This window comes from Contarinia nasturtii, unplaced genomic scaffold (genome assembly GCF_009176525.2).
Source record: "Contarinia nasturtii isolate CC-2019 unplaced genomic scaffold, AAFC_CNas_1.1 Cnas_scaffold_1905, whole genome shotgun sequence".
Taxonomy (NCBI): domain Eukaryota; kingdom Metazoa; phylum Arthropoda; class Insecta; order Diptera; family Cecidomyiidae; genus Contarinia; species Contarinia nasturtii.
Window position 1 is genome coordinate 185,649 of NW_022199235.1, and position 12,334 is coordinate 197,982.

Consider the following 12,334-nt stretch of genomic DNA (forward strand, 5'->3'; position numbering starts at 1 on the left):
TATACACAGTCATGTAATGACGTCATCGAATTTCTCAGAAATATGTGATCACACGAGGAATGAGTGAACAAAGGATTTCCAAAACAAACATAAATTAAGGACAGAAAAAACATTATTAAAATACTATTTCATTAATTACGTTTTGAAATTAGAAATAAATTAAACTATTTTTTTAAACCAAAAAAATCTACGTTTTATCCAATCAATTTTTTATGCAATCACGAAATAATAATTAGTTTTTCACTAACAAATTGTAAATTTGATACATTTCATCGCAATTTATATTTTCTTAGAGAATTTGGAAGCAAATACTTCGAAAACTCACCTTATAACAATTTGCTTCGTGCAAAAATAAACTTGCTGTCTGTATAAAACGTGTGTCATCCACCAATGGCCGCGTGCTTGTGAGCGTCTCCAATCGCTGTGTGCGATGACGAATCAGCAGTATTCACTGGTTCTGTGAAAAATGGCGCATACAATGTTTTTGATATAGCAAACCAAGATGAAGTTGGCCAACATACAATTGTAAGAAATGACTGATATTCAAATTGAAAAAGTTGTTAATATTCCTGGACAACAGTTTTTCTTTAATTTATTCCTTCTAAAGACGATATTTCTAATTCATTAAAGTTTATAATAATTTAATGGATTCTGACAGAATAAGGAGAGACAGAAAGTGGAATAAGGAGAGAGTTACGTTTTGGTATACCAAGCTTTATGTTTACATCATTTCTTCATTTTAATCGAAAGAACATGAGTACAACACTTTATATGATTTTGCAAAGTTTTCGATGTTCGTTATGGCATTTGTTTCGGTTTAATCGTCATAAGTCATGGAACAATTAATTTGTTTCCTGCATCAAAGCCAATTACCTCGATTTTGTGGCCAGAGAAGCTAAAGCTGAAAATTAAAAAAACCACTCACCTTACAGTCTTTAAACTTTTCATCTGAAACGTTCCAAAATATTCAAATAAAAATGCTCTCATACATTTCTTATTAATAATTTTATTTAGTTTTTTATTGGTTTTTGTCCATAATCCATTGTTAGTTTTGGATTGTTTGAATGTTTTGTATGAATTACATTTTATATTAACAGCTGCTGTTCAATTTTGTTAAAAACTCTCACTTTCTATTATTATTTATTTGAGTTGAATTGGTTTTCACCTCATTTCAATTAAAACTCTGATTTTACTGTCTGACCACTGCACATATGAGCTGAGAGTGACTTTATTTTCGGTTTACAATTACATTATTAAACTCTAATAGTTAATAGTTAATATTGGTTGTAAGTTGGTTGAATGTTTCATCCGAAAATATAATAGTGCACGGACTTCTTGGAAATTGAGCCAAACAAAAGCACTTCTCACTCCGAGAAGACCAAAGCTTCATCAGTTTTTCTTTGAAATAGAGAGAGACGTTCTGGCAGATAGAAGGCTTCTGCTTAACTATGATTTCCCGTCGCCCGGAGGTGAGCTTTCTATATCTATAATGAATTATTTGTAATTGAGATGTCGCCATTAAACAACAAATGGAATTGTGAATATGCGTTCACCGAATTGTTTTCTATTTTGTTTTTGATTAAATCTGTGAAGACGGCGGTTACAATGGTTCAATGGATTAAAAAGGTGAAATTCATGGTATTGATATAACTTTAGATCTAAATCAAATCGTTTTTGAAACACTTCAATTGACGAAGTTTTATCTGTATTACATACACTTCAATTTAACACAAAGTGCCCACACTCGACATTACGCAATTGGAAACTTATGTATTGGTCTTCCAAGACGATAATAATCTGCCGAAAGTGGTTGAAAACACAACGTCACTTTATGTGGTCTTATATTCAAATTATGAAAAGAGATCGCATTTTGAAATTTACATCACGCTTCGAATTAAAGTGCTTCAAAAGAGATTTGTTTGGATAATTCCTGTGTGCAAGCGAAGTGACTGGCTTGTATACCAATTGTATGGTATGATCGACTTTTTCGGGTCACTTTCAATTAGTGATTGGTATTCGCTGCTTTCAATTGATCAAAATCACTAGCAATGATCGATTGACGACTTTCTTTCATACAAAATTGAAGTACAGACCTTCTTTAGTTCAAAGTTGCCGAGAATCGCAATCTGAGCTTGAATTATCACGAAAATCTCAAAAATAATACGAAAGCCTCAAGGAAATCTCAAAAATGGTAGAAGGGACACATTGAGATCTTTTCGAAAATACTAAAATTTTTCAAGAAAATTCCAACCGAAATCGAATTTGTCAGAATTTCATTTTTTTCGGCTTCGAATCAAAGAAAACGCACTGTGATGAGTCAGTCACTTCCTACAACAGGGAATATTTTTAAAGAATCCAAATGAAATACGGTATGGATTAACTATAAACTTGCGAGGAAAAAATGTTCTTCTTTGCGAACATTTTTACCCATTTTTATTGTTGATACTATCTTTTCCCTTCGGAAAATGCATTCTTTCCTTCAATTTAGCTAAAAGTACCGCTGAATTTCCGCTGCTTTGAACTGTTTTTCCATTTCGAAGGGAGAATTGGCGATAATCATACTGTAATCGATGTCATGCCCTTCGTCAAAATGAAGAGTTCCATTTTGTTTTCAAAATCGCAACTGATTTTTATCAATGGCTCTACTATTCCTGTGTCATTTCTGGTAAATATAACGAAACAGCAAAAATATTTACAATTGGTTATGTTTTCAGACTAAAATCTAATATCTTAAATGTATAATAATGGATCGCGTGTGTGTTTTGCGATAAATCTGTGTAACTTCATCATATTAATATTTTGTTCATAGTTAACGTCTCTGCCATAGTTAATCTGAATGTTTGTAAAGTGTTAAAAGTGGGTGACGTTTTGTGTTGATTTATTTTGTCGTCAGTTCCATGCGACATCTCGTCGTAAATATTATTATCTATATAAACAAATACGTATATCATTGTTGTTATTTATGTCGGCCGCTTCCCCAGAGTGTTTGTGTAATGAAAGCCGAGCGGGAAATCAAGCACATATAGCACAATTAACATAAATGACCACATTCAGCAAAAAATTATTTTAAAATACGCATAAATTGTTCATTCTTATCGTTATCTATATGAAATCTTTCATCATTTTATTTTCTCAAGATTTTCACTCAAATCACATGTCATACTGTTGGATTTATCTTTGTTATCTTATCGCTCCTTTTATCTTTACATGAAATTTGTCAAGAAATGAGACTTTTATTTATTATTTATATTATTTCATGAACATTTCTCTTTATCTACATTTAATTTCCGATGAAAATTCAGTCGGACATTTATTTACTCCATGTACTCTTGCTGCTATAAATATAATTAGTTCATTTACTTAATACACAATAAATTTTCTGCTTTCTTTTGTCAGGGTTTTTTTTTGGATTAATTTATTACACACTCTCTGTTAAGTTTAATATAGCTCTGGTCACACTGTGCGCGTATCAATCCCAGGAGCTTTGGAGCTGGCACGTGGGACTGCAGAAATCGAAGCAACACGAATGGAAGAAAAAAGAATTGTCAACTTTGTTTGTACATTAAATTCTTCTATCGGTAGAATCATTCCATTTAGAATGAAAGCTTTGATTGAGCTAGCTGTTCCCTATATCGCATTCAAAAAGTTTAATTCTTGTTTGCTATTTAATTGAACAATAAAATATATGTTAACGAATAAATCTTGCGGTCTTTCTATTTTTTGCTTCATATTCATCCTATTTTATCGAAACAAAATATTTTACTCGAGAAAAATGTGAATGAAAACCTCATTTGGTTAAATAAATTCGTTTTAATTCATTGCAATGCAATATGCATAAGGATACATCGAAGTCAAAATGTATTCATAATTTAAAATTTGAAAATAATTAAACTTTTTTGACAACTGAATGTGTGTCTAACTAACTTCATTCTGCCTCGCGAAACGAAACAAAAGAAAAATGGCGTCCATCGCGCATAACATAGTTGAATTACGCTGACTCTAACAACACACGTCTTTTATACTAAAGGAGTACTCGTTTTTGTACAAGGACAGTGAAGAGGTGAGTTTTCCATAGATTTTCAAGGGTTTTCATATCAATTGCGATAAACAAATAAGGAAAATATGAAGAAACTCAATTGAGTTTCGTTGAGAGCAAAACAATTATGTATGAATTGGAACAAGAAAATCGATTTGAAATATTGTTCAATTTTCACTTGTTGCGTTTTACAAATTAAATTCTTCTTGCTCCAAATGATCAAATCTATTGAAGAATTAATTGAGATTTCGTTTAGCAAAAGAAGCAATGGTATAGGATTATTATAGATTTGTAGATAAATCAGTTATTGACTGGAAAATACCAAAAATTTGCCTAGTGTCCAATGAATTCTAACCTCACATTTGTGTCAATTGATTATTTTTATATCAAACAGAACCACGATGAATCCGTATCAAACAAAAGGTGCTTTGGGTGGAAGAGCTAAGCGCAAATACAAATGCAAAGGAAGACACTCACAAGTCCAAATCAAAGAAGAAGTTGAAATCAAAGAAGAAGTGGAGTCAGGAGATGGTGTTGATCTGATTGCATACCCACCATTGTCACCACAATCACCAGTTGAAGCCGGCGGTACTATTAAATCGGTAAGCGAAAGTGATAGCGAGTATGTTCCATACGATGCTGACTATGTGAAGGACGAGATCAAATCGGAGGAGGAGGAATGTTTGAAGAAAAAGCAAGATGCAGCACCGAAGGCAAGCTCAAACGAAGGTGCAAGTGATGGTCCGATTGGTGAAGATTTATGCGATGAAAGACCAAATTCAAGCAACAATCGTGAACAGCATGCAAAAGGAAAGAAGCCAAAAGGCGAAAAATCAAAGGGTTCCAACAAACCATCGAATGGTCGAGCCTCCATTGGACAGAAAAAGCACAAATGTCATTTCTGTGATTATGTGACAAAAAAGAAATCACATCTCACAATACACATTCGAACGCATACGGGCGAAAAACCCTTCGAATGTGGAGTATGTGCCAAGGCTTTTAAACAAAAGAGTAAATTGCATCGCCATAAGAAAATCCACGGTCCAAAACTTTCATTTCGATGTTTGAAATGTGGTCATCGATACGAAGAAGAAGTTGAAAAACAATCACATGAGGATGGATGTAACCCTCGACGATATGTATGCTATCTCTGTGAATACAAATTCTTCCACCGTGGTAATTTGAAGTATCACATGCAATCGAAGCACACTGGTGATAAACCATTTCAATGTGCTAATTGTGGAAAGAAATTCATTCAGAAAGGTCACCTCAATAAGCATTTGGCAATACATTCCAAACCACACCCATACCGCTGCACACAATGTCATCGACCATTTGCAAAGGAAGACGATAAGGATCAACATCAAGTGCAATGCAAACGTCGTGGATATCAATGCTATCTTTGTAAAAAGATCATGCAAGGTACAACACAGTTAAAACTCCACATGCGTAACCATCACACAGGAGAAAAACCGTTTCCATGCAAATTGTGCGATGCGCGTTTTCCACTGATTGGTGATGCCAATCGACATATGGAAACTGTTCATGGTGCGAAAAAATGATCAATTCATCTATTGTGACTCATCAAATAAATCCGTAAAGCAAATTTCATGAATTCTAATTAATACTTAACCATCTGATGTCGAAAACAGAATATCCACTTGAAATAATGAATATTAGTTTGATTATCGAGAGAATCGTTAATAAAAGATGAATAAAAGAAATTGAATACCTTTATATATGTTTTCACTTTAGAAAAAATACAAATAATTGCATTTATTATGAACTAATTGACTCGAACAGAATGAAGAAATTCGGCATAAAAGATTTGGATATTTAATAATTTAATATTCCCAAAATACAGATTTGAAATTTCCAAGCAAATTCCTCTTTTCTTCCTATGGAGAACGTTACTCGTGAGCTAATCGATTATTATTGACCTATTATTACACTCCAGGCTGATTTACTCGGTTTCAAGTCCCCTGGAATATGAGGTGAAGTTAAAATCAGAATAAGAAATGCACAGTAACGTACGATGCTCCAAAATCGGTGTTGAAACACAAATAAAGCTAGAAAATATCGTTGTCATAAAATCATAATATACTAATTTATTTGCCAAATTATTCTCATGGATTTATTTATCGATATTAACGTTATCTGACGGAATTCTCAGCATTTCTCTATATTATTTGACTCCAAATCGACTTAAATAAGAAAATTATTGTTGTTTTGTGACCAACCCACTATGATTCGAATGGAAGCTTCAAGAGTAATTTAATCGCCCTTTTTTACATATTTAAATGAAAAGCAAATAAACGTTCATTAAAAAGCAAATCATTGTTGTCATATGTTCTAACAAAGTCCATTTTTTGCTTCTAATTTAAAATGATTTTGAACCAAATTTTGAAAATTTCAAATCGTTCAACTTTTTCCTTCTTCAAAATCCTCTTTTTCCATGTTTCAATCCTTCGTATCGCACCTTTCAAATGCTCATTATTATTAATCAAATTAATCGAATTTCGATCATTTTCTTCTACTTCGTCATAAATTTTCTTGACAGAAAAAGGTGCAACTTCAAAACTTTTATACTTTATTTCCGAACCTCCATTTCAGTGACAGCTACCAATTCTCCGGGTTTTGAAACACAGAGTGTGTGAGCTCTTATATTTTGATTTCAATTTTAATCTTTATTAGAATATCTACGTGAATATTTTCATGTAGTTTTCTGAATTGTATGAATGATTTTGAACATTTACCATAGTTTTCATGAGTGTTTTTCATAGTTGGCAGTGTGAATGAATATCTTGACGGAATATCCAAGCGAAAATATCGTAGATCCAACTGGTGCTACCAAACATCCATGTGACAATAATGAACAGTTGCCAAATTCTTTTCAAGTTCATGTTCATTTATTTCCATCTAATTGTTTTAATTTGAAATTTCCGTGGACGAAAGTAAAAAAAAGACCTTTATCAAATCACGCAAAATCTCAAATGCAAACAAATAACTTTGTCATCAAAAATAAAACAAATATGAAACGTTTGTTACAAAGTTGCTACTGAAATTCTTTATTCGAGTATTTTGATTTCAAAATATGGTTTTTGTTTGTTTCTTCGGGTGAGCGAAACAAAATGTGAAATAGACCGTGAGTATTTATCATTTTGCAAACAACAATGTCCAAAGTTGTGCGAGCGAATAATAAAAAAACACAAATCCATCATTCACGAGAGTATTTTTCGTCTGTTCACTTCGCAGGAGGGAAAAACACAACCAAATTGTGGCAAATTTTTTCATTGTTTCCTGTTACTAGTTTCTTTTGTTCTCACTTTCTCTCTTTTTTCCGTCGCTTTGTTCAACGGTGAATAAACAACACTTGACAACTTTTATCTGGATTTGTGTCGTGAACTGAGATCGTAGCGGTGAAAATCGAGTAGAAAAAAGGCGAATACCGTTGGTTACCGACAATAGCTGCTTATGGTTTGAGTTATTTTTGTTCTTTGGTGTATAATCTCAACTTTTCATCATTGTCGCGGTAGTCATTGTTTTCAATGTGCGCGATGTTGTGGTTTTTCAGGTCGATTTTATGATAGAGCGACATACTTGGCATTATTATTATTTTTTTCACTTTGAAAAAGAGTGTAAACATAGATTGACTCCGCAGAGAGTTCAGCGACGGCGACGGCAGCGGTGACGGCCAAACACTGTCCCACGAGAGCGATTGAGATATACAGCAGCTATTAAAAACCACCAGTCTTACCAAGTCAAAGGAAAAAATTGTCATCATCGCTTCTTTGCTCATTGCTTCTTTGCAATCGGTCACAAAAACACCGCCAAAAGAAAACTTTCACCAAAGTCATGAAAATGCGGGCAAACACGCACGGTGTCGACTCCAAGAGATACACTGACATTGGCACCACCGAATGAATTCGGAGATATTATTTCAATAAAAACCATGTGTTCGCCCAGGAAATGAATTACATCGAATGGAGATTTAAGTTGGTTTAAACTTTTTGGCAACACAAAAACATATTACGTTTTTTCCGGTCGATGGAGAAAGTTCGATGGAAACCAACGATGGAGAATGACAACGAATGGGGAATATCGAAGCGTCACATGCGGTGCTAGTAAAAATTTTAGTTTGGTCATTCAGTTTTACGGCAGTCTGTCTTTTTTTTGCATCCAATAAACATTGGAAATGATCGTCCAACATTTGTCAATGGAGAAGAATTGTCTCCTGCCGGACAAAAAATGTGGTTATTTTGGCAATGGTTCCGTCAACTTATTCCCTGTTCACATTTTAAATTATGCACTTTTAATCGATGCCACCTAACCAACTTTATGAATGCCATTACCTATAATTCGATTCATTCGAGTCGACTGCCTCATTTCTATGGATTTTCATACATATAATCTTATGGTTTTATGCTTTAAATATAAACTTGTTCGTCATTCAATGGATCGAGTGTGGGTGTATGTTTGCATAGCGCCATCAATCTATCAATTTTCCATCACACACACACACATACGATGATGTGGTTCGGTATACACTCTGACATTACCATCCTTAATATCCTTATACATAATTACATATGTGTTTTTTTTTAAATACCAGGTATAAATCTATATATAGAAACTTATGGGTGTTGTGTTTTTGTTGTCATCCATATCATTTTATACCTCTCTCTCTCTCTCTCTCTCTCCGACGACGACGATGATGATGGGCAAAGTGTCGTTTTGAATGATGCACAACGGGGGGCTCGGCGGCAACAGAGGAAGCCACTGTATTCACGTGCTCACTTACTGGATGATAATTCAATTTCGCTGTATTGTCATGTGGTGATTAACAGTGTAATTAACGTAATGCCAAAGCATACAATATTTAAAAAGCGATTAAACGACTTTCGTTGATATTCAGAACCGGACGACGATGATGATGATGATGTGATGGCCGACGCTGAATATTCACCTGCATTTTTAAAAAAGAAAGAAAGAAAAAAGAGCACATTGATTCATTATTTACAAGAGAAAAACGGTGTTACGGACCACAAATTATTATTGAATTATTAACATTTATCGAAACGACCGAAACATAAAATGGTAATGTTCAACGTGTAATCGTTGGATTATGATGTTTTTGAACGAAATCAAACGAGGAACATGTTCAACTTTCAACATACATGGAAAATGGCCATTTTATGAAGCAAACCAATGTTATTATTAAGCGAGTTTTTTATGTGTCGAATGGTGTCCTGTAGATTTTCATATTGGAGGACCAAAGATCTCCCTTTAGTGAATGGAGGCAATTTCGGTTCTTAAAATCGGTGGTTTCAATTGGCAGAGGAACAAAGCGGTATTTTCAGTTGATCGGCGATGAAAATGGTTTCCGAAGGTAGGGAGTAAGTATACATGGAAATTTAAAAAAAGTTCATTTCCCAAATAGTGACCCAAAGACTCTTCGATGGTGACCAACTGAACTTTCCTAATGTAAAATCGATTTTCAAAAAAATGAACTGAAGATTTAAAAAAATGAATGAAAAAGTGCCTAGTCATAATCCGGGATGGATTTGGCAATGTGGAATTGGCGCGATACATTGAAATTTCTGCAAAGAATGCTTGTATTGGAGCTTACCAAAGGGAGGACAATAGGTTCCATTTCCGACACCAAAAACTAATGGTTAAAACATTGAACGGAATCGATTAATCCAAACGGTTAAAAAAGTCGAAAAACCCCTGAATTGATTATATTTGGCTGTCAACGGTCTAATGACAATGGCATCGTGTGCCATGTGCATGTGTATAACATGTTCATTAATGTCACATTCCGTGGGAATTAAATGAAAATTTATATTTTGACTAAATCAAAGTGTAAGTAGTGTGGATTGTGCATGTAAAATCGTGGTGCGATGTTTATCGCTTGATTCGAATCGAGTGAACGAGCCATGTACTCGTATATTTTTCAAGCCTCTGTACACGGTTTGGCTTCATTTATTTTTCGGGCTAATAGCATATTAACACGTGCGCACACTAAATTTTATAGATGTAATTGAAAATTGTGGCCGTTCACCATTCATGCGAGCGGGCGCGTAAGCAATGTGATCGACATTAAATGGAAATTAGCTCGCGGCATCCAATCAAATATTCATTTTGTTTTGCCGCACTATTGTATTTCGTAAATAATAATATATCCCAACGCTGGTAACAGTGGCATTTTCATAAAACTATATTGTTCAAATTGAATTTTATATATGGTTTTTCTGCATGAAATAAACGCTCAATTATATTCACCGAAAACAACAACAAAGATGTGGTAATACATCATATTGAAAAGGAAACCGTTCAATCCCCCGGCGGTTTGTTTTATTAAAAATTGAAATAAACATGATGGTCATTGGTCAACGCATTTCCGTCATCAAACATTCAAAATCGGATTTTATTATTGTCGGGCCTCGAAACGGTGAATAATAACAAAAAATAAATCGGTTTTTATTTTCGAGTCGAGGGATGACGGCAATGTTTAATTAGAAAAAATATGAAAATCAATCCACTTACCATTAATGACATGTAGCACAATGGTGACGCTTGGACTGTTGCTTGGACTGTTTATTTTTAAGAATGTTGAGATTTTAATATTTTTTGTTGTTGTTGTTGTTATTTTTTGTTTTGACAGAGGCGCGTGCAGAAATTGTTGGAAAACCGCTTCGGTATCGTTTAAAGCAGGTACATATACTCATCATTCGACTTCATTTTCATTAAGCTATTCAATAATCAAGGCATCCTTTGTTAACATTACAATACACTCTGTGTAAGATAGAAACAAAAAACAAACTACATCGACTTTACATTGTCTTATTATCCATTTGAGTTTCGATGTTTTATTTTGAAAATAACAAAATTACTATATAAATGAAGAGTCTTACAGGAGTAAGACAAACTTTTCCGCACGGTGGTAGATGCGTATTCTATTAAGCTACTTCAAAATAATATTTGTTCGATTTTTCAAGCCTTTCAAGCGGCGTTCAATTGACGTACCACGTGGAAGCGACCCACAACAACCATGCTCAAAACGGCCTGATTCGGGTTCTCTGACCTCAGAAACGTCCAGAAAACATGTTTTTGAGATGTCGTAAATTTTGACACATTGCAATACCTTCCCCTTACACACTAAGTGTGTGCGAAAAAGTAAAAATAAAGAACAGTCTTATCTCTGAAGCGATCGATGTGTTGAAAAATCTCGATAATGAAGTCCAACTGGGCTTATACTTATTAGAGTCAATGAAAGAAGATAATTTCTTCCGAAAAGATGTTTGGAGTAGTTGTAAACAAAAGTTATCTGCTGACACAAAAGTGTACAGCATCATTTGCGATAAAGAGTTGGCATCAAATCACGTACGTATCCATTGCCATTTCAATCGCAAGATCGCCATAGATGGCCAAGCTCATGATGACAACCGAAAAGCCAGCATCATCTGTCGCCGACAAACCAACGTCAAAATTCAAATGCAATGTTTGTGAAAAAATGTTTAACAAAAAGGACACGGCGGAAACACATCATAGGAAGAGTAAAATGCCGATTATGCGATAAAACATTTACTGCATAGGGAAATCTGAATCGTCACGTTGAGGTCGATCACATAGGCAAAAGATACCAATGTGATAAATGTGAAAAGAGTTATAGAAATAAGGAAAACTTGAAACAACACAACCTGAAACACAAACAAAAAGGGACGACAAATTGATCAAATGATTTAGTCTATTTAATTAATTAATTAATTGCCCCCTTTTGTTAATGTTTCTTGCTGTAGTGTATCTTCAAGCGCACTGTGTATCCGTCGAATTTGACTATTAAGACTGTTCTTTATTTTTTATATAGTAATTTTGTTATTTTCAAAATAAAAAATCGAAACTCAAATGGATAATAAGACAATGTAAAGTCGATGTAGTTTGTTTTTTGTTTCTATCTTACACAGAGTGTATTGTAATGTTAACAAAGGATGCCTTGATTATTGAATAGCTTAATGAAAATGAAGTCGAATGATGAGTATATGTACCTGCTTTAAACGATACCGAAGCGGTTTTCCAACAATTTCTGCACGCGCCTCTGTCAAAACAAAAAACAACAACAACAACAATATTAAATATCAAAGTTTGTCATTACCAACACGTGTAATTCCCAGAATCTTTCTTCTTAATCGCCGGTATGAACAATGAGCCCACCTGAAAACGAATCACATATTAGATATTAATATTTTATATTCGAGCAATTTCAACTGCGAGAAGGTCAACATTTGATTCAATGTA

At 34.0% G+C, this 12,334-nt stretch overlaps 3 protein-coding genes across 4 annotated transcripts in view; 1 reads left to right on the top strand and 2 right to left on the bottom strand.

The window, feature by feature from the left end:
• LOC116347444 (zinc finger and BTB domain-containing protein 17-like) overlaps positions 1-397 on the bottom strand; it is a 1,800-nt gene extending 1,403 nt beyond the window's left edge. Inside the window, exon 1 of the mRNA XM_031778021.1 lies at positions 326-397. The gene's annotated coding sequence lies outside the window, so the exon portion shown is untranslated. The remainder of the gene's footprint in view (positions 1-325) is intronic.
• Positions 398-1,187: 790 nt separating this feature from the next.
• LOC116347487 overlaps positions 1,188-12,334 on the bottom strand; it is a 125,122-nt gene continuing 113,975 nt past the window's right edge. For both annotated transcript variants that reach the window (XM_031778081.1, XM_031778082.1), the window contains 3 exons: positions 12,192-12,250; positions 10,586-10,632; positions 1,188-9,002 (listed from right to left, as the gene is read on the bottom strand). In XM_031778081.1, the coding sequence (XP_031633941.1) occupies positions 8,866-9,002; positions 10,586-10,632; positions 12,192-12,250 (243 nt within the window). In that variant the 3' untranslated portion in view covers positions 1,188-8,865. The remainder of the gene's footprint in view (positions 9,003-10,585; positions 10,633-12,191; positions 12,251-12,334) is intronic.
• Positions 4,005-5,669, top strand: LOC116347489 (zinc finger protein 239-like). The gene is made up of 2 exons (XM_031778085.1): positions 4,005-4,060; positions 4,431-5,669. The coding sequence occupies exon 2, from the start codon at positions 4,438-4,440 to the stop codon at positions 5,596-5,598; it is 1,161 nt and encodes a 386-aa protein (XP_031633945.1). The 5' UTR covers positions 4,005-4,060; positions 4,431-4,437; the 3' UTR covers positions 5,599-5,669.

Coding starts and splice junctions, on each gene's coding strand:
- LOC116347489 (XM_031778085.1), top strand. CDS start 4,438: ATGAATCCGTATCAAACAAAAGGTGCTTTGGGTGGAAGAGCTAAGCGC.